At 43.1% G+C, this 25,793-nt stretch overlaps 1 protein-coding gene across 1 annotated transcript in view; it reads right to left on the minus strand.

Moving 5' to 3' along the window:
• Positions 1-23,792, minus strand: part of LOC111143974 (FERM domain containing 4B) — a 174,354-nt gene extending 150,562 nt beyond the window's left edge. Inside the window, exon 1 of the mRNA XM_022498014.1 lies at positions 23,512-23,792. Coding sequence (XP_022353722.1) covers positions 23,512-23,673 — 162 coding nt within the window. The 5' untranslated portion in view covers positions 23,674-23,792. The remainder of the gene's footprint in view (positions 1-23,511) is intronic.
• Positions 23,793-25,793: the final 2,001 nt, after the last annotated feature.

Here is a 25,793-nt window from a genome sequence, read left to right on the forward strand (position 1 = left end):
GCTCTCCTTCCTCCCCTAGAACTTAATTCAGGTCAGCCCAGATACTCACTAAGCACCGTGTAGGAGAAGGGCCCTGCGAAGGAAGTCAGGGATTTACAGCCTAGACTGGGATTTCACAAGGAGAGCAGAGTGATCATTATATTTTTAACCTCATGGCCAACCCTGCGGTTGAAAAATTATGCATCCCTTTCACACACGTGCCGGTTTCTGTTCTTAATCTCTTATCAATTTGTATATCAGAGCTCTTTGGAGACCTGCTGTTTCTTAGATGTGCTTTCACTCCAATAACTATTTTTGGGTGTCTATTAGGTGCCAGGCTTAATGATAATGAGCATAAGACCAGTGTAATTCTCCAGGAGCCCATGCTCAGAAATGGCCCAGGCTTGAGGTCATTCTCTGCTGTCTTGTAATTCCTAATATAGGGAGTCCCCACAATTTCTTTTTAGCACTAGGACTTACCAATCATAGCCTGGTTCTGGAGCTGGTTCTCTGGGTACTGGGCTAGGTGTTGGGGATGCAGGGGTGAAAAGGAGAGACATCCATGGGGCACAAGAAATTAAAAAAAACCCACATAAATGGATAAATAAAGGTAGTTTCAGATGAGGGAAAGACCCATGTTTCAAGAAAGCAGGAGGACGTAATAAAGAAAAATGGAGGATGCTGGTGAGGGCGAGCTTCTGGGAAGGCCTGGCGGGATGAAAGAGCCGGCCACATGGCTCCTTCTCTGCCTAGTTCAAGGCTATGTAAGAGACAGCACACGGCAAACTTTCACCTAATTCCGTGAATGAATAGAACTTCTGTTTTCAAAGGAAGAGCGCCGAATACAGAAAACGCCTTCATAACTTATATAATTTATTAGAAGCTGGGACAGCATCGCTGGCCGATAAGGAACATTTGAAGTTTATTTAAGGTCTCCTTCAGGATCACATGTTGTAGCCGTTGGAGTGGGGGACACCATGTCCAGGAAAAACAACCCTGATGGAAAAGTCCATTACTCATGTTCCCCTCCAGGAAGAAAAAGAGGGAAGTGTCTTATTCTAGCCAGATTCTCTTGCTTTCTTTACCCATAAATGGAAAAACAGAGGTGAAAAGACATAGGGAGAAAGGTAAGCAATGTCTGTCACTTTTTGTGACTTCTCCCTGGGTATCACCACAAGGCACATGCAATGTTTTAAGGGATGGACATAAATACTGCAAAATCTGATCTTATCTCTGTGTTTGGAAAAAGGAACCAAAAAAGGCCTTTGAAGTTCAGAAGTCACCCAAAAGGCTCCAACATCCATGGAAAGCGTATGTATTCACTTCTGTCTAATGTTCTCATTTTAAGACTACATTCAATGAAATAATAACCCAGAGCCCACATTTACTGAGTGCTAATTGGTACCAGATACTAGGTCCCAGGCTTGATGAAGATTACCTCCTTTCATCCTGACAGCAACCCTCTGAAGTGGGGACTAGTTCCTCTCCCTCTGACAAATGAGAAACTGGGCCCTAGGGAGTCTGGCACCCCCTCCCCCACCCCGAGTTGGGTGTAGAACAGGATTCGAACCCGGGGCTTACTTTTTTTTTTTCCCCAAAGATTTTATTTACTTGACAGAGAGAGAGAGAGAGAGAGATCACAAGCAGGCAGAAAGGCAGGCAGAGAGAGAGTGGGGAGGAAGCAGGCTCCCTGCGGAGCAGAGAGCCCGACGCGGGGCTCAACCCCAGGACCCCAGGATCATGACCTGAGCCGAAGGCAGAGGCTTTAACCCACTGAGCCACCCAGGCGCCCCCCCCGGGGCTTACGTTCTTAAACACAGCCTTTCCATTTGGCTGCTAGAGACCATGAGAAATGCATGCAGGAGTGAATGTTCAGGCATGCTGCTGGGTTTCCTTCCTGTATTTCTGCACAATCTGCTGTTTTGTTTTGTTTTGCATTTCTTTAAAAAGCAAAACAAAACAAAACTTTTTATGGTGGAAAATTTCAAGCACTTACGAAAAGTAACAGATTGGGTCAATGAACCCACACGTGTCCCTCACCCAGTTTCAACAGGCATGAACACACAGCCAGTCTTGTTTCATTAATATTCTCACCCATTTTCTGTCCTTCTGTCCTTTTACTTTGAAGCAAATCTAAGCATTCAAATAATTTCATCTGTAAATATTTCAATACAAAATATAGGGACTCTTTTAAAAAGCATAGTGCCAATTACCTAAAAAAGTCTCTATCTCTATCTAAAGGTATATATCTAAAAATATTCCTTAATATCATCACATTTCCAATTAGTGCTCCAATTTCCAACTATGTTGTTAATGTGTTTTTTTCAGGTTTGAACGTTGATGTGAAAAAGATCCACACTTCGCCATTTGTCACTCTTTCTCTTGTGTCTCTATTCATCCATAGGTTCTCCTACCCGTCTTGCTCATTTTCTCTTTTCTCTCTCACTGCAATTTATTTATTGAGGAAACTAGACTGCTCGTCCTGTACATTCCACCATCTGAGTTTTGCTGACTACATCTCCATGGTGTCATTAAACATGGTCCTCTGTCCACTGTATTTCTTACAAGTTGGTCGAATCTGAAGGTTCAATCAGAGTCCAGTTGGATATTCTTTTACAAGATTGTCTCACAGTTAGCACCTGTGTTCTTTCATTAGGAGGGCCTTCTCTTTTGTGATGTTTGTTCAATAGGGTAGATCATTTAATGGATTAAGGGTTGCAATATGGTGAATTTCTAATTTTATCACCCTTTACTTAATTAGCTGGAATATTTCTGTAATGAGAGCTTTCCCCTTATCTACTGATAGGTTACCCCATGATACAATTCATCATAGGAGACACAGAGCATATGTCTGATTCTTTACTTACTAGTTTTCAAAATAATGAGTTGGCACTTCTAATGGTGGCCAAAATATATTTTTTTAAGTATTTATAAACACGTGCATTTAAATACATTACATTGTGTTTAATTTAATTTTTAAATTTTTATTTGAGAGAGAGAGAGAGCATGCATGGGGGTTGGGACAAAAGTGGGGGAGAGAATCTTAAGCAGACTTCCTGCTGAGTGTGGAGCCTGATGTGGGGCTTGATATTCTGACCCCAAGATCATGACCTGAGCCACAATCAAGAGACTGATGCTCAACCGACTGAGCCATCCAGGTGCCCCTGTATGTGTTTTAAACCGTACTACCCTACAGTCAAGACTACTGCCTTTACTGATGCTTGAATTGTTGAGTCTTGGCCAACAAGGAGCTTGAATCAGCTCCTGGGGCCTTTGGCCGTGACCCTAGAAGTCTCTGGTATCTTCCTGCTACCTGGGATAAAAGGTATTCACTTGTGTATTCACAACCCACAACCCGTAAATCATCCGCTAGTGCTTTTTCTTTCATTTTTAAAAACTGTGTTATGATTTCTATATAGTAAAATATACGTATTTTCAGTATTAACAATTTGATCGATTTTCACAAATGTATATACTTATGTCTCCACGGCCCCGCCAAAATGTAGAATATTTCCAGAAAACTACCTCTGCCAATCTTTCCCCATTCCCCACAAGCAACCATTGTTCAGATTTAGTTTTTCCAGTTCTAGAAATGTACGCAGATTGAATGTACAGTATATAGTCCCGTATGCCTGCTTCTTTTGCTGATCAAAACATTCTTGAGATTCACTCACGATGCTGCATATATTTGCAGTTTGTTCATTTTTTATTGCCGAGTAGTATTCTACCTCATGAATATATTACAGTTTATATATCCCCTCTCTCATGAACGGAGACCCAAGCTATTCTCACTTTGAGGATATTATAAACAAATATCCCATGAACACTCTTTTACAAGGGGGGTGTGTGTGTGTGTGTATGTATATGAATGTACATGTTTTCATGTCTTTTGACTAATACATACAAATGGAGATAGTAGATCATAAGGCAGACATATGTTTAATTTTTTAAGAAACTGCCAAACAATTTTCCAAAAGGCCACACTTTTTTTTCACTCCCACCAGTAATGTATGGGAGGCCTTTGCTATCACTTGGTATTATAAGTCTTCTTAATTTAACCACTCCAGTAACTGTGTAGTGATAGAAACATCTGGATTGAGTACAAGTTAGGATGATAACTATATCATCTGTATCATAATATTTGATTCAACTGTAAATAGTAATACCAAACACTTATATAATATTTAATATATATATATTGTATATACTTAATATACACTGGATCCTGTTCCCGTATTTATAAGTGTATACCCAACAATACATTTGAGGCAGGGACTATTACCATCCCCATCTTTATTTTACAGATGAGAAAACAGAAGCAGAGAGAGGTTAAGTAACTTACACGAAGTCACACAGTGAGGAAGTTGCAAATGGAGGATCTGAAATTAAACACCTTGGCTCCAGGTTCAGGCTTCTGACTTGTACGCTCTTTTGCATCTTGCAATTATTAACTAGAATCCCTTCCCTTTCTCTAATATTTTGCTGCAATGCTAGCAAATATATCCAGTCAAGACTACTGTCATATTCATAAGGAAACTGTACTTTATAAAGAAAACACTTTTTTAAAAAGAGTTTTCTTTTACTTCTATCCATCTTACTCTGAACTTAAACATTTTCCTTTCGCCAATAAGTCTCCAGGTCTTTTCCCATTCTTTCCTCAAAAGTTTCTTATTTTAAGCACTTTTTTGGTTGGACAACTCTTCTGAAAGTCCTGATCTTCAATCCCGAGTGGGTATTACATCAGAAAACTTATTGTAGTAAGTAATAAAAAAAAGTGAAAATAACTTTCATAATATAGATCGGTGGGGCCACTGAATCTTGGTTTTGGCTCATGATCTCAGAGTCATGAGACCGAGCCCACCTCTCATCTCATGACTATGAGATCATGACTTGAGCCCACCTTGGGCTGTGAGATCAGTGAGGAGTTGGCTTGAGATTCTCTCCCTCTCTCTCTGCCCTTCCCCCAGCTCGTACTCTCAATCTCTCTCTCTCAAAGAAAGAAAGAAAGAAAGAAATCTTTTAAAAAATGACATGGATCCATTATCTCAGTATCTAAGGGTAGGTTTGTTCCAAGGTTGATGAGGTCTACATTATTAGTAATGCCATCAAAGTTCCAGGTTCCTTCTGTTTTTCCACTCAGCATGTTCTCCTCAAGCTAACATTTCCTCTTGGTTACAATATCACTGTCACTCTTCTGGGCATCACATGCCTACTTCCAAAGGAGGACCATCTCTTTCTTCTATGTCTCTTTTTAAGAGTAAAGAGAGCTTCGCAGGAAATGCATCAGCAAACTGCCCTCCCCCGCCACCCTGGGTCATATGTTTATGCTAAACCAATCAGTGGCAAGAGGAAAAGGTCATCATGGAGCCCTAGGACCACAGCTTCACAGTCAATCTGTAAACACAGTAGGGAAGAGCTATCCTTAGCTATCCTAAGCTATCCTTATGGCGACCTGAGACCCTGCACTGGTGACCTGAGCCTTGAACAGCCTCATGAACGTTGACCCTGAGAGCCACACCAACATTATCATCGTCTGTGTACTGTATCACCTGAAGAGAAGTTGGGAAGCACTGGTTGATGGACCAACCAGGATATTCCCAAGTTACATGGAGGGTGATAATGATTCCTGACCAAATCAAGCCTCTCAGGATAGAAGAAGGAAAAAAGTGGCTCTTGGAAGCAGGCTTAGAAAACAAATAGGAAACAAGAGAACCCACCAGGGGCAGACACAGCCAGGATCATGTCATGTACCCATCGTGTCTATGTGGCTCCCCACTGCTGCCTGGATGGTTCTGACTTTCAAACCTTCCTTTCTCCAGCTCACCAAACCCGTCCCCACTCCTTCCCTCCTCCGGTTCACCATACCACTCTCCACTCTGAGTGCAAGGGTGTGCAGGTATCTGGGAGCCAGGTCGAGGCCCTGGCCCTGTTCCCTAGTTGAACTGGAGTGCAGGCAGAGGAAGATCTAGCCTCCTTGGCCGCCATGGTAGGAGATCCACACCGGGACCTGCCTTCCTGCCATTTGCCCGGTGGATGCCTCCAGAAGGGAGATGGTATGCTAGCAGATGCCAACGTGAGAGCTATGCAGTTAAAACATGACAAAAGCCCTCTTTGAAGGGCTTCCTGTGGCAGTTCCAATTTACCTCCGGGTGAGGCTGGCCCTGGTGGAACTCCATATGGATACAAATCTGCAGGTCAATCTGCCCTCACTCTCGAGGCGTTATCCCTTGAATAACACGACATTAACGGGACCAGCAGTTTCCATCATCTACGTAATCAGTTCTGGTGGCTCCCAAAATGGGACAAAGACAGCTTCATGATCGCTTGTGGCTATGAAATCTCATTGAGACAATTCAACTGAGGCAAAATTATGTTTAAATTAATAAATATGGATTTAGAGGGCCAGAGAAGCTTCAAGACCTTGGGCATCTAAGATAAGAAAGAGAAAATAGATGGTGCATCATTCTTTCTCCTGCCCCAAGCTTTATCCCCTATTACAAAATAAATAAATAAAAGCCTTGGCGAGCCCTTTTCCAGCTTCTCTAAATGAAGTAGAAAACATTTACAGAAGAGATAAAACAAAATTGCTGAAATCCACTCGAGAGTGAACAGGGAAACCATAGTATGACACAAACATAGAGCAAATGTAAAAAGAAAGACGTATTCCCCGCTATTTCTAAATCTTCAGACTGTAGGGCATGATGGAGAGGCTGAACGACAATTTATCTTTATGATACTTGGATTTTAATCGGCAATGCTCTACATAGACTTATTTTAATTCTACAGAAAATTCCATACCACTCTGAGATGACAAACCTTTTCTAAGACACAAAAATTTGCTCTCAAGTCTGGCTTCGAAAACATGCAAACCACTTGATTCTGTATTAAAACGCAGAATGTGTTTCTCCCGATGTTCTCAGGCAAGAACAATCCCAGGGTTCTGAGCATTATGGCCCTGAAGAACGTTATGAAAATTGGAGAGCTCCACTAATAAATGAAATAAAATTTTAAAAAAGGTATAAGAGATAAATTTTTGGCTAGGAGAATGGCATAAATCAAAAGTTATTGGTTAGGGTATGGAAAAAAAGAAGGGCTCTTGTTCTGTCAACAGTAGGATAAATTGGTACAACCTTTTTGGAAATCCAAACTCCTTCCTCATAAGGTATTTATTTATCTTACAGAAATTCTTCCACAAATGTTTTTTATACAAAGATGTTCACTATAGCACTGTCTTAATGAGAATTGGAAATAACCTAAATAGGGGATTCATGAAAGTAATTATGGTACAGTCGTACCATTGAATATACACCAGTTACCAAAAATAATGAGATCAGTATCTAATTATATAAGTAAATAAATATATTTTAAGATAAGATGTATATATGATGGTCTCACCTTTGTAAAAACTTATATTAATACAATATGTATGCCACTATACATTTTAAAAAAATCTCATGAATATATACCACTGATAAAGTAGCTTCACTTTTAAGCCATGCATTTTGGGGTACCTGGCTGGCTCAGTCAATTGAGTGTCCAACTCTTGGTTTCAGCTCAGGTCATGATCTCAGGGTCCTGAGATAGGGCCCCATGTTGGGCTCTGTGCTCAGTGCAGAGCCTGCTTGAGTTTCCCTATCCCTTCTGCTCTGTTCCTCCCTCCTGCTCATGTTCTCGCTCTCATATAAATAAATTATCAATAAATATTAATTTATAATTAATAAATAATTATTAAGTAAATAAATTGTTTAAAAAATAAGCCATGCATTTCTATAACAATTATACTTATGGACTTTGATTATTTTAATGATGAAAAAACTCCATGGTACTCATTTAAATGAGTACAGATATTAGATTTTATTCAATAGTAACCACATCAATAATGATTAGTAATCATTAAAGGGACATACAAGACCAACAGTTGGGGGGGCCATACTTCATTTTGGGAGCAGTGACACACAGTTAAGTAGGACAGATTCCTGTTCCCCAGAAGCACTTTTCACAATAGCTTGGTTCAACTGTGTTAAGTAGGAAATTTTACAAAGTACAAAAATTACATAAAGCCTTGCTATAAAAAATTTAAATTCAGAATTATGAAAGTAAAAGAAGTGGAAAGCTCTCCCTTCAACCACTTACATTGCCCAGGGGTAAACAGTATTAATGGTTTGGTGTATGTCTTTCCAGCCCTGTTCTCCCATGGAAAGGAATATATAGACACATTTCTTGGGTAATGTTTATATCTGTTTCTCTTTCTCTCTCTCTCCTCTCTACACACACACACACACACACACACACACACACACACACACACTCATCTCGTGTCTTGTGCTGTTGTTTTTACTCGAAATTATCTCCCCAACAATCTGGGGAAGCTGTGATCTATAGCTCTACTTCGTTCTTCCTCCCGATCTCATGGAATGCCATGGGACAAAGGAATTACCACTGTATCATGCATTCTCCTATTCACGTCTCCCAGGGGTTTTCTATTTCAAATAATGGTGCAATGAAAATCTTGTGCATACACCACTATGTGAGAATATTCTTAAGATGACTTTCTAAAGCAGAAGTGTTTGGTCAGAGAGGGCACACCTCTCACATTTTGATTGGATATCACTAAACTTGCCTCCAAAAAGTTGTAGCAGCTTACCTTATTTTAGGTAAATTTACCAAGACAGAGAAGAAAAGAGCATCCCATTTCTAGCATGTTTGTTCTTGTCTTTTCTGTCTATTTTAGTGGTTGGGGCCTTTTCCTTAAGCCATAATTTATTGAGTTCTTGTCACACCCCAGGTGTGGGGCTGAGAAGTCCCACAGCACCCTCCCATTTAAACCCTCCAACAATACTAGGGGATATCATGTCCCCATTTCATAGATGACAAGACTGAGGTTCAAAGGCATTAGGCATCATGCCCTGGGCCACACTGCCAGTCAGGGATGAGGCACAGATCAGGGCTCACATCCAGCTGACTCCAACATCCTCAGATCCCAAAGGATATGTGTATATCCCTCAAAGGAAATAGATAAAGCCTTTCATCTCATTACAAGGTCTATTAAAACAGACAGATGTCATTAAATACCCGTAAATAATGAATGATGCTGCTTTGGCATAGGAAGGCACAGCATTGCCGTCCACTTCGTCTGTGTTTTACTTTTTCTTTCTTTTTTTTAAAAAAGATTTTATTTATTTATTTGATAGAGAGATAGAGAGTAAAAGTAGGTAGAGAGGCAGGCAGAGGGAGAGGGAGAAGCAGACTCCCTGCTGAGCAGGGAGCCAGATGTGGGGCTTGATCCCAGGACCCTGGGATCATAACCTGAGCTGAAGGCAGACGCTTAACCGACTGAGCCACCCAGGTGCACCTCATGGGTGTTTCTTATCATCCCCTCCTCCTGCCTGTAACTACCCACCTGGTCTTGCACAGCATGGGTGGTTGCTGGGGAAGAAGGAGAGTGGGCAAGCAACACACTGTGAGCGACTCGCATTACTGCTCCTTACTGAAATCTTCAGTCCCCCCCCCGCCCCCATTGTGGCAACATGCCATGGCCCCATTTCACAGGCAGGGGAGCCGAGCCAGAAGGTGACACAGGCCCTTCGGCACATAGGCAGCTCTCCGGTTCACTAGTTTGTTATCTTTAAGCCAGTGGAAACAAATGACATTGTTCACTAATTTTCACTTGCTGAACTTCATCAAAATGGATAACAACTTCCCATGCCTTAAACTTAGAACTGACAGCAACTTCCTAAAAAATACCATCCATTATGGAACTTAACCATATTATTGATACTGAGCAATTATTTCAGGGTCATAACCTAACTTTAAAAGTGATGTTGAGGGGTACCTGGGTGGCTCAGTCAGTTGGGTGTCTGCCTTTGGCTCAGGTCACGAACCCGAGGTCCTGGGATCGAGCCACACATTGGGCTCCTTGCTCAGCAGGGAGCCTGCTTCTCCCTCTCTTTCTGCCTTTTCCCCTGCTTGTGCTGACCCTGTCTCTCTCTCTCTCTCAAATGAATAAAAGAAATCTTTTTAAAAAGTGGCATTGAAGATTGGGGGGAAAAGTAAAAGTTATGTTTGGTGAATATGTTGGTTCATGGTTTTCCTATGCAGGAAAACTTCAGATATAGTCATATATTTATACATATATATGTGCATATGTATTTATACATTTATTTGTATATTTGTACTCAAATACCTACATATATATATATATATATGTAATAAATTATTCATATCCTTAAAACATGACCTAGTTAGCTCTGAGAAAATATACAGAAAGAAAAAAGTCAGGAGAAAAAAGAAAAGGATGGAAAGACCATAATTAAATTTGATTTGCTTAAGATACACAATATACGGCATAAAGGTATGGCAAAGTTTTGTATTTGTCACCTACATAGTGTAGGAGCCTGAAAAAAATACCCTAAACTGATCCAGTTTGGTTGTGAATAAAGGGTACTGTTCAGACTCTGGCACTAACATCTCAAAAAAGAATTTTTTTTTGAAACTTGGAGTTGGCTTCTGAAGTTTATTAAAGGAAAAACATATTCACTTAAAAAAAAAAAAAAAGCATTTCCAAAAGGTATTTGAGAGCAAAATCTTATGAGCTTGGCTGGAACTACATCTGGCATGAAGACCTAGAATATTAATATATAAAAACCTTCGGGAAGAAAGAACCCCATAAATTTAAATATGACTTGAGAGTTAGGATTCTTTATATCCTGACCAAACTGTTTCAAACTTAAATAATAATTTTATTTAAAAACTGGCATTAGACTATTAAAAGTAAGTGTACTTTGTCTTGAGGAATTATTTGGGAAATTCCTAGTACTACTTTTTGTGCTGGGGATTATGATTCTGTCATTATTTGAGGTTGATAATTAGACACAATAACCAGCTCTTGTAACTCAAAGGGTCAGATTTTCTTTATATTGTCTGTGCTTGCAGAATTTTAAAAAGCCCAGACACAGCCAAAGAGCTAGGGGAAGCAAGCTTTTAATTAAACACTAATGAAGACCAGAAAAAAAAAATTTTTTTTTTCCTCTTCTCCCAGGAATCCAGGCAAATCCGAAGGGTCCTCCTATCCTTAAATCCAGTGGATGGGAATGACAGGCGACAGGGTCAGAGTGATAAGCAATGTCCACAGAAGGCAAAAAAAAAAAAAAAAGAAAGAAAAAGAAAGCAAATGTCTGAAGTATCTATCAGCATTCGTCAGGGAAAACAGGGCACCTTCCAGAACCTAACCACAGGGCTGGGCACAGGAAGCAGCGATCACTTGACAGTCGGAGCTGACTAGAGCTGCAGAAGCTACCAGCTTCCCCACCCTGGGCTGCGCACAGACAGGGACTCACAGCTGGCTGTCCACAAGAGCCAGGGTCCTCGGGTGAGCCCATTTTCATGTGCCCTGTAGGAAATTACCCACTCTCCTATCCCAAACCCTGCTTCTTGAATGAACTGGGAACACAGACACATCAGAGAACCCAAACAGATTTATTATCAATCATCAATATTTAACACTGCTTTGGGGCTGCTTTCAGTAACGAAAAACAATAAACATCCACCTACAAACACATTTCAACCTCGCATTACTAACCTGCATGCCTTTTCCCCCTTATGAAGTTTCCAGAACTTCATAGACCATAACCTTTCTCTTTGGACAGAGGTCCTCTCATGCTACTTTTTTGTTCTCCAAATTCTTAGTGTCTCCCTACACCACATGCTGCTGCCACTCCTACCCAGGTCCCCAGCATCAGAAACAGTGTCCTGGGGTGCCTGGGTGGCTCAGTCGGTTAAGTATCTGCCTTTGGCTCAGGTCATGATCCCAGGGTCCTGGGATCGAGCCCCACATCGGGCTCTCTGCTCAGCGGGGAGCCTGCTTCTCCCTCAACCTCTCCCTCTGTTGCTCTCCTTGCTTGTTCTCTCTCTCTCTCTCTGTGTCAAATAAATAAATACAAATCTTTAAAAAATGTACTAAAAAAAAAAAAAAGGCAGCAACATCCTAATTGTTTTACCCCTCCCCAGCCACAGCTGGCAGGGTGGCTAGAGTGACCTTCTTAAAATGTAAAGCAGATTCCTTCATTCATTTCGTCAACAAGTATTTCCTAAGGATCTATTAGGTTCCAGGCACTGATACTACTACAGCGAACAAAGCCAAGTCCCTGCATGTCTTCAGCCAACATTGGGGTTGGGCAGACTCACAGGAGCATCTCAACAAAGGTGTAACGTCAGCTGACAATAGGGTTAGGAAGAAAAATGGAGCAGGATGAGAGAAGGGTCGGGGTGGCCTGGCGGGTGGAGTGACATCTGAAGAAAAACCTACAGGGAGTGAGGCAGGGAGTGTGCACGTGGACTCTAGGAGACCGGGTACCAGGCAGACCACACCCCAAGGGCAAAGGCTCTGAGGCTGGCACGCACTGGGCAGCGGGGAGGCCAGTGTCACCAGAGAAGAGCTAGGGGATGAGTGTGAGGTGCTACCACCAGAGGCTGAGTGTGTTTGCTGGTAGCTGGGGGGTGAAGAGAACCCAGAGAAACGGGTGCCAATCACGTGGGGCCACGCCGGTCTGGTGGCACTGGCTTTTTCTGAGTTGGGAATGTCACTGGAGGGATTCAGATATGAGCATGGCATGAGCTGAATTACTTCTGGAGACTGGACTGAGCAAGCGCACCATTTACTCTCAACCAGTTCACCGATTCCTGCTATGGCTACGGGGTTTGGCAGAGGGAGAGATGGGGGCTGGGGAAGTCCTAGGGCATCAGGCAGGCAAAGGGAGCAAAGGAAGGGGCTGAGCTGTTTGGAAACTAAGCGCCTTGTACGTGATGGCTGAGGGCATGGGGTTTGTCTTTGGACAGAAGTGAACTCCCATCTCTGCTCTTGGATACGTCACTCAGCAGCTCCGCGTACCTCCCACACTCGCCAAGTGGGTTCCATAATACCTGTTACATGTCACTGTTGGGAGAATTACATGGAATAGTGACTATGAAGTTCTTAGCACCATGTCTGACACAGAGAAAATGTTCGCTAAGCAGAAATAACCATCGCTAACACTTTTCAAACGCTTACTATGAGCCAGCCACCCCAGGGAAATCTTGATTTATCTGTGTTGTCCCCTCAACAACCCTGGGAGGTAGGTCCTTTTATCATCTTCATCTCATGCACAAGAAGATGAGGCAAAGAGAGGTCACATAATTGGCCCATGTCACACAGCTATGTAACAATCATGTTTGGAGTCACACTCTGGTCAGACTTTGTACTCATATAACTTCTAGCATGATTACTTTAGGCTTAGGACCAAGTCTGTGGAAAGGGTTCACATTTTCCCAACCAAGAAGCTACCATTTCTCAACCCTGTTATTTTTAACCTTCATACCATGTAAATGTAAGTATTATTTATTTTATCTCTTGCACTGGCAAAGAAACAGGCCCAGAGCAATTAAGCAGCTTGGCTCAAGGTCACACAGCTGGTAAGTCATGAAGCCTTGATTTTAAACCAGGTCCAGCTGACTACAGCTCATTCTATTTCCCCATTTTATCAAGGCCCTTTTCTCTCTCAGATAATAAGCATCTAATCACAGTTTAATGAGACAAACTCATTTCTGTAAAAATATTTGCTGGCTACATTACCCAAGAGTAGCATGATGCTTGTAATAACTGGGTCTCCTTAGCAGTTGCCAATCTCAGGGTCATATCGGAGGAGAGCTTACCCAGATGAGAGAGACAGCTGCCAGCGGGGTCCCAGAGCCTTCGTGCATGTGAGTCTAGGGGTCAGGGTTGAGAAGAAGAAAGTTCAATAGCTTCGGTGGCAGAGAAAGAAAGAAAACAACTAAATAGTTGGGAGCATCTTTGCTCTTGTGCCAGAGTCAGAAGTTGTCAGGGTCTCAGGACAAAAGTTGTGCCATGCAACCATGTGGGACACAGTGTCTCTCCGAGTCCTCAGGTGCCCCTGTCCTGCTTGCTCCCCTAGCCTGTAGTTCTTCATCTGGGGTGGAGAGGAGGAAGGAGGAGCCAAGACTTATACAGATTGTAGGGGGCTTGATGGTTACTCATATACATAAGACACTGAGCACACGGCACATATAAAGATAACGTTTTGCTGGGCACGAATCCATCCACCCATCCACCCAACCATCCATCTGCCAGCACATCTATCTAACACTGTTTACTGAAACTATCACTACAATGAATTTCGGTAATGATCCTGGGAGAGAAATACTTTAAGTGAGATACTATAATTATCTATATTTTACAGCAGCAGAAAAAAAAAAAGAAATCAATCTCCGAGAATTCACATGGGTAACAAAAGGTGAGTTAGGATTTGAATTCAGGCAGCCTGAGTAGTACAGATTGCATTTTTGAGTGTTGGGCTCTGTTTCCTCTCAGTGTTTGCTGAGTGAATAAGTGAATGCATTGATAAGATTCTGCCTTTATGTGTTGCTTACTTTTTTTTTTAAAAAAGATTTTATTTATTTATTTGACAGACAGAGACCACAAGTAGGCAGAAAGGCAGGCAGAGAGAGGAAGAGAAGCAGGCTCCCTGCCGAGCAGAGAGGCTTTTTGGGGCTCGATCCCAGGACTCTGGGATCATGACCTGAGCCGAAGGCAGAGGCTTTAACCCACTGAGCCACCCAGGTGCCCTGTTGTTTACTTTTTAATAAATAAAGCAGCAAGTCAGTGGCAGGAGGCTGAGTCTTGGATTCAGCCAGAGCTGTTCAAACTCTAACACCATGACTTAATAGTTAATAAGTATACAAAACCAATAAAGTGGGGTCCTTGATATCATCTCATAGTACTGTTACAAGGACAAAGGTAAGGCACATCATCTCCTATAGCTAAAGATCTTCTGTATGTACCCTGGAGAAGTTCTAGCTCATAAGCACAAGGAGACAAACAACTATTTTCACCGTAGTATTTTGAGACCCTGAAGAATGGGAAATGACCAAAGTGTCCACCAACAAAAGATTGGTTATATTCAGGCAATGGAATATCGGGATTGAAACAAATTCAGAGACAAGTCCCCAAAGTTTGCTGAGAGAATAAGAAGGGAGCAGAATGATACATCCTTATATAAATCCGTCAGACACAGAAGTAGTAAAGATTGTTCCTATATATTAACACATACACACATACGTGGCAAAATTATAAAAACATGCCCAGGAATGAGAAACATGAACTTCTTGGGAGGATTCTAGGGAGATAGCAGTAGTACAACGGTGGTTTCAATTGATTCTATACAATTTTATTATAGTGCTCTTTTTTCAACTTTATTATATTTCAAAAATGTATCTAAAGCAAACATGGCAAAATATTAAGATGTCTTCACATGGAGAGGTAGGTGCGTGGACTTTTACTCATCTTTTATATTTTTCTATGTTGGAAAACTCCCTTAAGGGGTTTTTGTTTTGTTTTAAGGTAACACATGCAAAGTGACAAGCACAAGGCCTGGCACACAGCAGCTACTAGATAATTAGTAGCTCTTAGCCAAGTCAAGACTGTGAGCTATTCAGAAACACCAGTTAAAGAAACATAGTTAATTAAGCAGCAAGCTTTGCCCAAACAAAATTTAAAGGACTGAAAACGATTAGGACATTAGGGGAAAATGACACGATGTAATTTATCATATGTATCCGACTCTTTCAGGCCAAGTCTATTTCAAGGATGCCAGAATTTATACCTGTTATGTATGAACACCTACAGGCACCCATGTATATAATTACATATGGACGTCCACTTTAACTTTTTTCATGAGAGTTTCATTTCTGCTGCCTTCCCATGCCCTACGTCATATTATCTTGTCTACAAAATTTAGAGCTCCCTATCTTATTTCCCATTTGAATCATTCACACTTTTCCACAACCAACCACGTTGGACATCCCAAATATAATGTTCATGATAAACACAGTGGGGAGTCAACAGGAAGTTATTCTGCGTCTCAGCTCCACCAAGACAAGCTGATAGGAGGAAAAACGAACACCAATTTGAAAAGGCAGGAGAGTCTATTCTTAATTTAGTTTTTCAAGCTTGCCACAAAGTCTCCAAAATGCTTTTCAAAGACACTGAGACTAATCTTGTTGATTTTAAATATACACAGTCTTCTACAGTCTTCCCATCCTGTGAAGTGATGGGCTCAAACATTAACATAGTTTTCAGGATCTTGGCATCTCCATTCCTTGCCATAAAACCCTAGGCTGTGATTACCAGAAAAGATGGCAGACGAATTTTCTCTGGGATGATAAGGAGATTCACATTTCATTGATCTGCCAGGTTTTTTTCTCCTTTCTGTAGGTATTATTGCTATTAACTGACTCCATGGCTGCCCGATCCTTTCAACAGGGAGCCTGAAAGGCAGGCCGTGTTCTAAAATAAAGCCAGATTCCACATCCTTCACAACAGTGCAATCCTTACTCCTCACTTCCTTCCTGTGGGCCCTTCCTCAGTTCAGGTTTTGATCCTCGCACCTGTTGGGTAGGCATCCGTAGAAGATGCTGTGATGTGGTGCCCAGACTTATTCCCTCAGTTGTCGGAAGCATTCTGAGCTGACAGCTCTCAGCCCCTTCTGGGGATTGGCCTCCCTTAAAGGCAGCCTACATCAAGGTCACTCCACATTCTCAAGGGCAGCCCACCTCCAATGATGTGTTGATGTAGGCTGGGCGAGGCGGGGGGGGGGGGAGGACAGCCCTTTTCTTCCAAATGGGGACAACTCTCTCCATTCCAGAGCTACCTATGAGAGCAGCTGAAGCCCTCACTGAACCTGAATTATAGACCAATTTCTCCTCTGCTTCTTTCTAATACCTTCTACAGGTGTTGATCTCAGTGCACTCTGTAGAAAGCATCCTGCATATGAATGCATTTCGGGAACCAAATTTGCAATAGCATCCATCCAGTACCATGGTAGGATCACTTTTCCTGGCCCGCGTGATGGAGGGGGTTACATAATCAGCTCCGACCAACGACCTGCAAGAAGTCACATGAGCTACTTAGAGGCCAAGCATTTAATTGCCAGGGTAAAGCCCCGGAGAGCTCTTCACTCTCTATCCTGATAACTGGTAATGTGCAGGAACGTTCTGTGAGCCTCAGTGACAGTGGGGAGCAGAGCTTACAGACAACCTGTGATTGGACAGACAGTATGAACCCAAAACAAACATTTGCTTCTTTAAGCCATTAGGATACTGGGGCTGTTTGTTGCCAGGGCGCAACCTACCCTCTCCTGACTAACATCTGTATCACTGCAACAGCCTCCCAGCTCCCCTTCCCACCTCCACTCTGCCACTCTCTCCCAAATCTATCAGCCTCACTGCCGCCAGGGATGGATCTAAATCAACCTCTCCCTTGCCCTCAAAGTTCTGAAGAAAAAACATCAAAATCCTAAAGTGAAAGATCATTCAAGTTCAGACATTATTCTCAATCAAAATCTCTGTCTGACTCCAACTCCCTCTCTCTTTCTCTCTCTCCCCATCGGCCTTAAAAATCTGTTTATAATCCTCCCTCCCTTTTGCCTTTCTTCGTCTATCCAACTCCTACTTGTCCCTCAAACCTCCGCTGGAGAATTGCCTCCTCCAGGAAGCCTCCTTAGCTCCCTTCCCCACCCTTTTGGCTTTAATCCAGGCTGATTTAGATCGCCTCCACTGTGTACCTGAAGTTTCATTTCCTTAACTGTCTCCCTCCTTGATAATAGATTCCTCGAGGTCAGGAAAAATGCCCTTTTTGACTTTGTGTTGCTAACGTCTTGGCACAGCAGCAGAGCTGGGGTAAGCACTTGGATCATGATTTTAGGTACAAATAAACCAACGACAGAATGAATCAATCTCTAATTCCAATCATGTTCCACAACAAAGGACCTAGTAAAAGTAGCCTGAACACTCATTCTGAATATTTGTTCACTAATTTTCTGGCAACTAGACAGTTGATGAGAAAATTCTTTCATATTCCTTCAAGTTCTATTTTTTTCTATGATTGAATTTTAGACTTTTCTTCCTGTAGCATTCTCTACCCAATATGTTGCCTTTTTTTTTTTTTCCCTAGTGTGTGAACTGGCAAACTTTCTCTAAAGGACTTGACAGTAAATATTTTCAACTTTGTGGCCAATACAGTCTTTGTATTAACTACTCTGCTGTAAGTAGTTAAGGCACAAGGACTCAATTCTGCCCATTGCAGTGCAAAAACAGCCAAAGACAACATGTAAATGAAGGAGCAGGGCTGTGTGCCAATAAAACTTTATTTCTGAAAACAGGAGGCTGTATGCCAATAAAACTTTATTTACAAAAATGAGAGACAGTACAGTTTTTTCCTGTGGCTCCCAGTTGTTGGCCCTCTTCTATTCTGTGTAATTCAGAGGACTGTGGAGAGTGAAGGCTGGGGACAAGCAAAATATACATGGTTTGAGATGCACCCAGGCCACAGAGTGCTCAACGGGGAACTTGACTTTTGGGGGAGTTGGGTCTTTCCTAGCCAACGTGGTGGGATGCAAATTTCAGGTGTTACAAGTTTATGGATCCTCAGAGTCTTGGATATAGAGAGGTTATTTCCTTAGAGACCTTAATGGGAGCTGCCTGTAATCTCCTAGATTTTTTGTATTGGCTTAAACAAAATGTTGGGGTGCCTGGGTGGCTCAGTCCTTAAGCATCTGCCTTCGGCTCAGGTTATGATCCCAGATCCTGGGATCAAGCCCTGCACTGGGGCTCCCTGTTCAGTGGGAAGCCTGCTTCTCCCTCTCCCACTCCCTCTGCTTGTATTCCCTCTCTCACTGTGTCTCTCTCTGTCAAATAAATAATAAAAATAAAATCTTAAAAAAAAAAATTGTGGTCTACTGTGTGAATCCAAGAGCAAATCCCAAGGCTCACCCAATATACATATACTGAGGGAAGCCACAGTCTCTCTTACTTAATATCCTTGCCTGCAAAGATGGGAATTTAGTTTCCAGAGAACTAGTATCACCTCTAAGAACAAGAGTTAACACCCTTAGCTACCCTTCATCAAGGACCTTCTATGGTCTGGTGTTAAGTACTATACATACCCAAGAGCTAACATTAATTGAGCATTGGCTTGAACCAGGCAGGGTGTTCAGTCTTACAGATATTATCTCATGAGTTTTTCATCCTGCCCATTATGCAGGTACTGAAGTTCTCCCCTTTGACCCAGGAGGCTCAAGGAGGGAAAGCAATTTGGTCAAGGTCAAATTTGCTGGACTTGGAGCCTACAACCTCTGCCTGGTCTGCATGGTCTGCTACTCCTCAGGACTAACTGCCTGCCCCAGGGGAGCTGACCCAGCCTCTTACGGCCACTTAAATATCTTGGATTCTGTCCAAGTTACCTGCTGCTGCAGGCAATGACTCCATTCAGGGTTAGCAAGAATTTCTACCTTTGAGGTGTCGGGATGAGGGGAAAACTTAATCCCAAGGAACAAACTGAGGGCTTTGTTAAACTATGTCACACTGAACAAAAAGCAAAGGGGTGTTGATTGTTTTCAAGCACATTCTCCCATCATTTTCCACCTCAGTTGTTTGTTAAACTTAATTAATTGCTATTACAGAACCCATCCAGGCAAGATATCAGCAGGACAGATATATGGCCGATGAATCAGCTTTTAAGATTTAGCTCCAAATTGAAGGTGAATGTCCCGCCTGCGACTTTAACCGAAATCAGACCTTCACTCATAAAGTAAGTCTTTGTTCAAAGGCAGCCCCAGTACAACCCCCGCCTGTTCTTTATTTAGTCGTGTTACTACAGAAATGCCTTATAGCTAGTCTCTTAATTATTCATGGTTTTTGGCAAATCAAGTCTCATGCCTCTCCAATATCTAGGCGTAAAGGAAGTGTTCAATTCCAAAGAAATTATGCCTTCCCAGCTGTGCCAGCCAGGGATGGTGTTGTTGCCAAATTCCATATGAATAGGTGGGAGATCTTATTTCACTTATAATATATGAATACACAAAACACTCCCAGGGAACTGCCAGGTATTTCATGTAATAAATACCTCCTGCACCACCCTTCTTTCTCTCTGGAGTCACTGAGCCCTGGATTTCCCACAAAGACGTTTCAGCCTAGAAGCAAGAAAATGACGCCTTTTCATTATCAAGATGATAAAAAATGGGGTTCAATAAAATATGTAACCCTACGGGGTTTCCAGTTCATGTGCCAGTAAATTGGTCAGGACCACCGGACACTGATTGAGAAATTGTAATTATTGGAGAGCAATAAGGGTGTTCTAATAGATGAGCCCCCACCCCGTTAACTTGAATTACTGTGGCAAAATGCTTAGAAATGCGTTTGCCGTGAATCTTTGTACTTATCTAGGCAAATAACTGTTTTATTTAAAGAGCTCTAGATTTGAGATTCTAAAAAGGCAGGTGCAGTGGACATTGCAGATTGGACCCCAACTGAGCACTGACCCTCCCCATTGTTTGGCAGCTTTGTGGTCAGCCTGGGACCAACCTCACTCCCAGCTGCAGAAATGGGTCTGCTCCCCCACTGCTCCAAGCCTATCAGTATAATTAGTGTTTCTCAACAGTTACACTCATTATCATCATCTTAAGGAGTCTTATAGATAGTTTTTTGTTTGCTAGTCACCCCCTCCCCCAGCAAATTCTAATGCCAAAAATATACAGTATCTCTGTTTAGGTATTGTATGCATATCTGTGCTTTATACACAAAAAGAGTAGGATTTTTTTGTGCCCCCTTCCCATTCCCAAGAAATAATTGTTGCCTCGGGGTGGGGGGGGGATGTCCTATCACTCCCATTGAGAATGCCTGAATTATAATCTCATTTCCCAAGCCATTTAGTGCCTGGCACTGGGGGTGGGCACAGACCTTAAGTTAATCTATGAGAGAGAAAACTGGGATTTTTTGATGAGAAATGTTTTTTTCATTCTAGATGGGTTCATATGTGGATCTAAGCCCTAGAACTGCTATAGCTATCTGCTATCATGAGGAAAGAAACCAGCTAAAGAAAAAGCCGATACATGAAAAAGACAAGGCTAAAAGTATCATGGACAACAAACATCGTGTCTGGATCAAACCATACCTGAAGTTCATCAACTGCTAAACTTTTCAGTTTGTCAAAAGTCCCTTCTTTTTATTTTGTAGGTTAGAGTTGGGGTTCCTATTATTATAAATCCCAGACAGAGCAGATGGCATTTACGGGATGCTTCCTAAACTCTAGGCAATGTGCTAAATATCTAATGTATCAATTAATTCTTTTTTTTTTAAAGATTTTATTTATTTGACAGATCACAAGTAGCAGAGGCAGGCAGAGAGAGGGAAGCAGGCTCCCTGCTGAGCAGGGGGCCCGATGTGGGGCTCAATCCCAGGACCCTGAGACCATGACCTGAGCCAGAGGCAGAGGCTTTAACCCACTGAGCTACCCAGGCACCCCTCAATTAATTCTTTTATCAACCTCTGTGATTAGTACATTGTATTTGCCATTTTATGAATGATAAACTGATTCGGGGTAAGATGAAGTAACTTACGTATGATCAAACATAGGCAGAGACTGGATTTATTCCTATGTCTCTCTAACTTGGAGCTCAAGGTACCAACCGCTTCATATTACTGCCTTTCAGTTCTATACATATTTAAGTCACTATTTTCTTGCTCAGTATTTAAAAGACATTCATGAAAATGGTGTTTTTTTGCTAACAATTAACTTGTGTTGTACAATTAAGAAATCCATGATTCTCCCAAGTTTTAAAATATTTTGAGAATTCTTACTTCTCCCAAAGCCCAGGAAACTTTAGAGATAATTTCCTGCTTATGAGTATACGCATAAAAATGGCTACCATTATTTTAGATGCTCTTTCTTATTATCATGAGAGGGTTGTGACTCAGTAACCACCCATTTTACAGAAAAGAACTTACAATTTAGTAGGATAGTCCTTCAAGCTGCTGTTCTGCTAACGAATAATGATTGAATAAAACTTACAGAGAATCCATGATGGGGTGTGTGTGTGTGTGTCTCAGGATTCAGGAACCTAACCTCATTAGTCACTAACAGCAAAGAAATAAGGAATACGTCCCCTGAACCTTGAGCAGAGATGCATAGAGGCTGTCTGGTTCCAATATTTTTGTTCTCCATTTGAAAGTTTCTCCAACATTGAAAAGCAAAAACAAAACTCTATGGGGGTCACTTCTCCTACAGACCAATGCAACAATGATTTCCCTAAAGACAAAAAGACTGAGACGCGGACAATTCTGGCTCCCCAAAACCAGGTAATCTGTGTACTGTGGCCAGAAGGCATAGGTCCATGGCTCCATAATACTCTCAAACCCCCCACAGGCCATCCAGCATCTCAGTCTGGCTTCTGAATTTTCCCAAAATGCAAGACATCACAGACATGTTCTCTAAAGCAGGAGTCCTGAGAGGATGAAGGAAATGCCGCTCACGTTGTAACCAGGATGATACGGGCGGACATCAACAAGGACAAGGGGATGCTGGTTCTTTACATCCCCTCAGTTTAACCTCAGGGGTTGCTCTTTTCATTTTGCTTGATGAATGGAAGACTACAGCCTGCCAAAACCAGAGCCTTGATCACATATAGGACCCAGTATGATGAGATATAAATGATAGCCATAGTGGGCACGGGGTCAGGGTAGGGGGCATCCAGGAACTGTAATAGAGCTGCTTCCACGTCACAGGGAAGAAAACGTGGTGATACAGTCCCATAGTAAACACCAGGTATAATCTTCCTAAATGCAATGTAGATTTTTTTTTTTTAATCTCAAAGATATTAACCAACCCAGGCAAAGGACTTTTAAATCCACAAATGACTGTCAAAAAGAAGAAAAAAAAAAATCCAGGGAAGCTGCAGTCCCAGAGAAGATGAACGGTCTCCTAGTTGAACAAAGTTGCTGCATTTTTTGCCTGCAGGATGGGACCTAGCAGGGAAATAAAGAGGCTGTGTTGTGTGAGCGGAGTAAAACCAAACGTAAGCATTCCAACCATCTGCCAGGCCACCCCTCCCTACCCTAGCCATCATCCTCCTGCAAAGTGTTCACAATTTGCTGTCCTTCCTGCAAAAGCCAGTAGACAGCGAATCAGCTTTTCCTGGCTCTGCCTTGCAAGTTGGGGCTGCGTGGTGGAAAACTGAAATAAAATCAAAGGAAAGAATGCCCATCCAGCAAGGCCCCTCTGACCATAAATCAGTGTGAAATCCTCGGTCCTGAAGTGCTCACCCCCATCCACACTAATAAAGCAAAAAAGGAGGAATCATCTGAATGTCAAAGTCGCTTCCCGCAGACCCTCTGCTGCAAAGCTCCAGCTAGCTAGCTTTCTGAGCTAGGTGCCAGGCAGTACACCATCGCTCTGAACCAGATGTCTGCAAATGCTGGTGCTAACTCGCAAGTGTCCCCATGCCCAGTAGGGAAAATTCACAAGCTTTGTCAGGCAACAGTTATCCACGGATGCTGAACACTGGACCCAGGAATCAAGCAGCCCGCTGGGAGTTTAAAAAAAGAGGTGGAAGGAGAGAGAGAGAGAATCAAATCATACAGGTGGAACCGGCTTCCCAAGAGCGCCCGGCAACCTGCGAGGGCCCCGCGGCTCCGCGCGCCCTGGCTCACCTGGTACACGTCCCGCAGCCCGCACCACGTCCGCAGCACCTGGTGGCAAGCCCGCAGCCTCTCCGTGTACCATCTCCGCAGCGTGGACACGGTCAAGTTCCACACGAAGCGGCTGCCGCTGAACAGCAGGTCCTCCACGCCGCACATGAACACCGAAGCCATGCCTCCCCCTTCCCTGGGACCCCGGGGCGGCCCGGCTCCCACCGCTGCAGCCCAGTCCAGCCCCGCCGCCGCGGCCCGACCGCCGAGGCTCCCGCCGCCGGCTTCTGCGGGCAGCCCGGGGGGTCAAGCCTGCCACCACACTCGTCTTTCACCGTGCGTCCAGGCCAGCCTCCGGCGGCATGCCCCGGGATTGGGCGCCCGCCAGCCAACGGCTGCGGCTGGCACACAGAAGCCCAGTGTCCGCCCCCGCCCGCTCCGGGGGCTGGCAGCGCCGAGCGAGCTGCGCTAAGCTCCGCCAGGCGAGCCCTCGGCGCTCCCGGGGCGCGGGAAGCCCTGGCCTGCGAGGACTCCCCCTGGCGCTCCCCGAGTGCGCTGGGCAGAGGGGGACGTGGAGCGACTCTTCGCATGCAAAGACGAGAGCTGCATTTCAGCGCTCTTGCTCGCACGTTCTCTGCACGCACACACACACACACACACACACACACACACACACACACACGCCCCGTCTCCTAAACCGCTTTGGGGAGCATTTTACTTTACACTACAGGGGCTTTGCTCTGCACACGCTGATAAATACCTCTGGGCAGCCACAGAGGCAGGAGGGGGGAAAAAAAACCGTCCACAGCATCCCTGTGGACCCCACTTCCCTGGGGGAATTAGCCCCGAACGTTTCCTTGGTTGTGCTGGAGGCAGGAGATGAAGACACCAGTCTCAGAGCAACTAAGTGTCTGCGAGGCTGCACAACTCGCCTTTGCTCCTCATGTGAGGGTCTCCAAGAAAATGACAACCTGCCCGTTGTTGTTGCCAGCGGGAGGGCAGGGTCCCCCACCTACATATCCACTGTGCTAATTCCCATGCAGCAGTCTGTTCATGAGCAAAACAAAGATGTGCTCTTGGTCTTTCGCAAATAGCTTCCAGTCACTGTTTGCTGGAACGTAGAAGCTCACAAGAGAATCCTTGCTTGGGTTCTGGAAAATTCAGCCTCTGGATATGTCTAGCCACAGCTGTTAGCACAAAACAGCGCAGGTAGTTTATTCCTGACTCAAAACTGAAGGAAAACGGACCACGCCTGAAGTCACCAGACAATTAGTGTTTTGTTGTGGTGGTTGTTGTTGAAGTTATCCCCCTGGAATTGATATTGCCTAAGGCATTTGGGAAAAGGAGCCCAAGGAACCCACATACCACCAGTCTCTGTTTCCCTTTAGAATATGTGTAGAATTCAGTTCCGTATAATAGTATAACATTTTTTAAAATTTTATTTTTTTTTCAGTGTTCCAAAATTCATTGTTTATGCACCACACCAGTGCTCCATGCAATACGTGCCCTCCATAATACCCACCACCAGGCTCACCCAACCCCCCACCCCTCTCCCCTCCAAAACCCTCAGTTTGTTTCTCAGAGTCCACAGTCTCTCATGGTTTGTCTCCCCTCTGATTTCCTCCAACTCACTTTCTTATAGCAAAAGCACTGAAGCCAATTTCAGGATGTTATTTGTTTCCTGAATTCATCTGTAGGACAATGGTCTTTTTATTGGTAGTTTCACACCTGGGCTGTTATCTTGGCTATTAAGTGGCAGAGAGGTAAGGTGCCAAAGCCTTTCTCCTGAACTAGCTCAGAAGGCTTCAGAACAGATTATCAACAAGTAAATCAGCTTTATTTCAGGTTTCAAAAGTGCCTTTGGAATCTTACTTCAGGTGAAACTCAATCAGTCAGAATGCAAAAATGTGTTCTCAAAGTGCCTATTGTTTTGGAAGGACCCATAATCAGGAAATTTTAAATAACATTTCTCCTACTACTTTTTACTTATTCTTATTACCAGTAAAATCACCCAAGAGTTTTTGTTGAATTAGTTCATTGGACACACGACCTGATCCAAGATTTGGAAACAATTCTTCGCAGTAAGTCTACCCTCTGCGCTCATGAGTATTACCATTCTGGCGATGTTTTCCAAACACAATGGTCCCAGTGTTTACACAAAATCAGCGTATACTAGGTCTTACAGAATCAAAAGAAACGGAACTACGTATAGTTTGAAAATGAAATGTCATCCTTGTAACGGAATACTACTGGACTTCAAGAATGGAGTTTTAGTATGAGTGAATGGAGGTGGTACGTTTATT

The sequence above is a fragment of the Enhydra lutris genome, unplaced genomic scaffold (genome assembly GCF_002288905.1).
Source record: "Enhydra lutris kenyoni isolate GAN:26980312 unplaced genomic scaffold, ASM228890v2 scaffoldscaffold10, whole genome shotgun sequence".
Taxonomy (NCBI): Eukaryota; Metazoa; Chordata; class Mammalia; order Carnivora; family Mustelidae; genus Enhydra; species Enhydra lutris.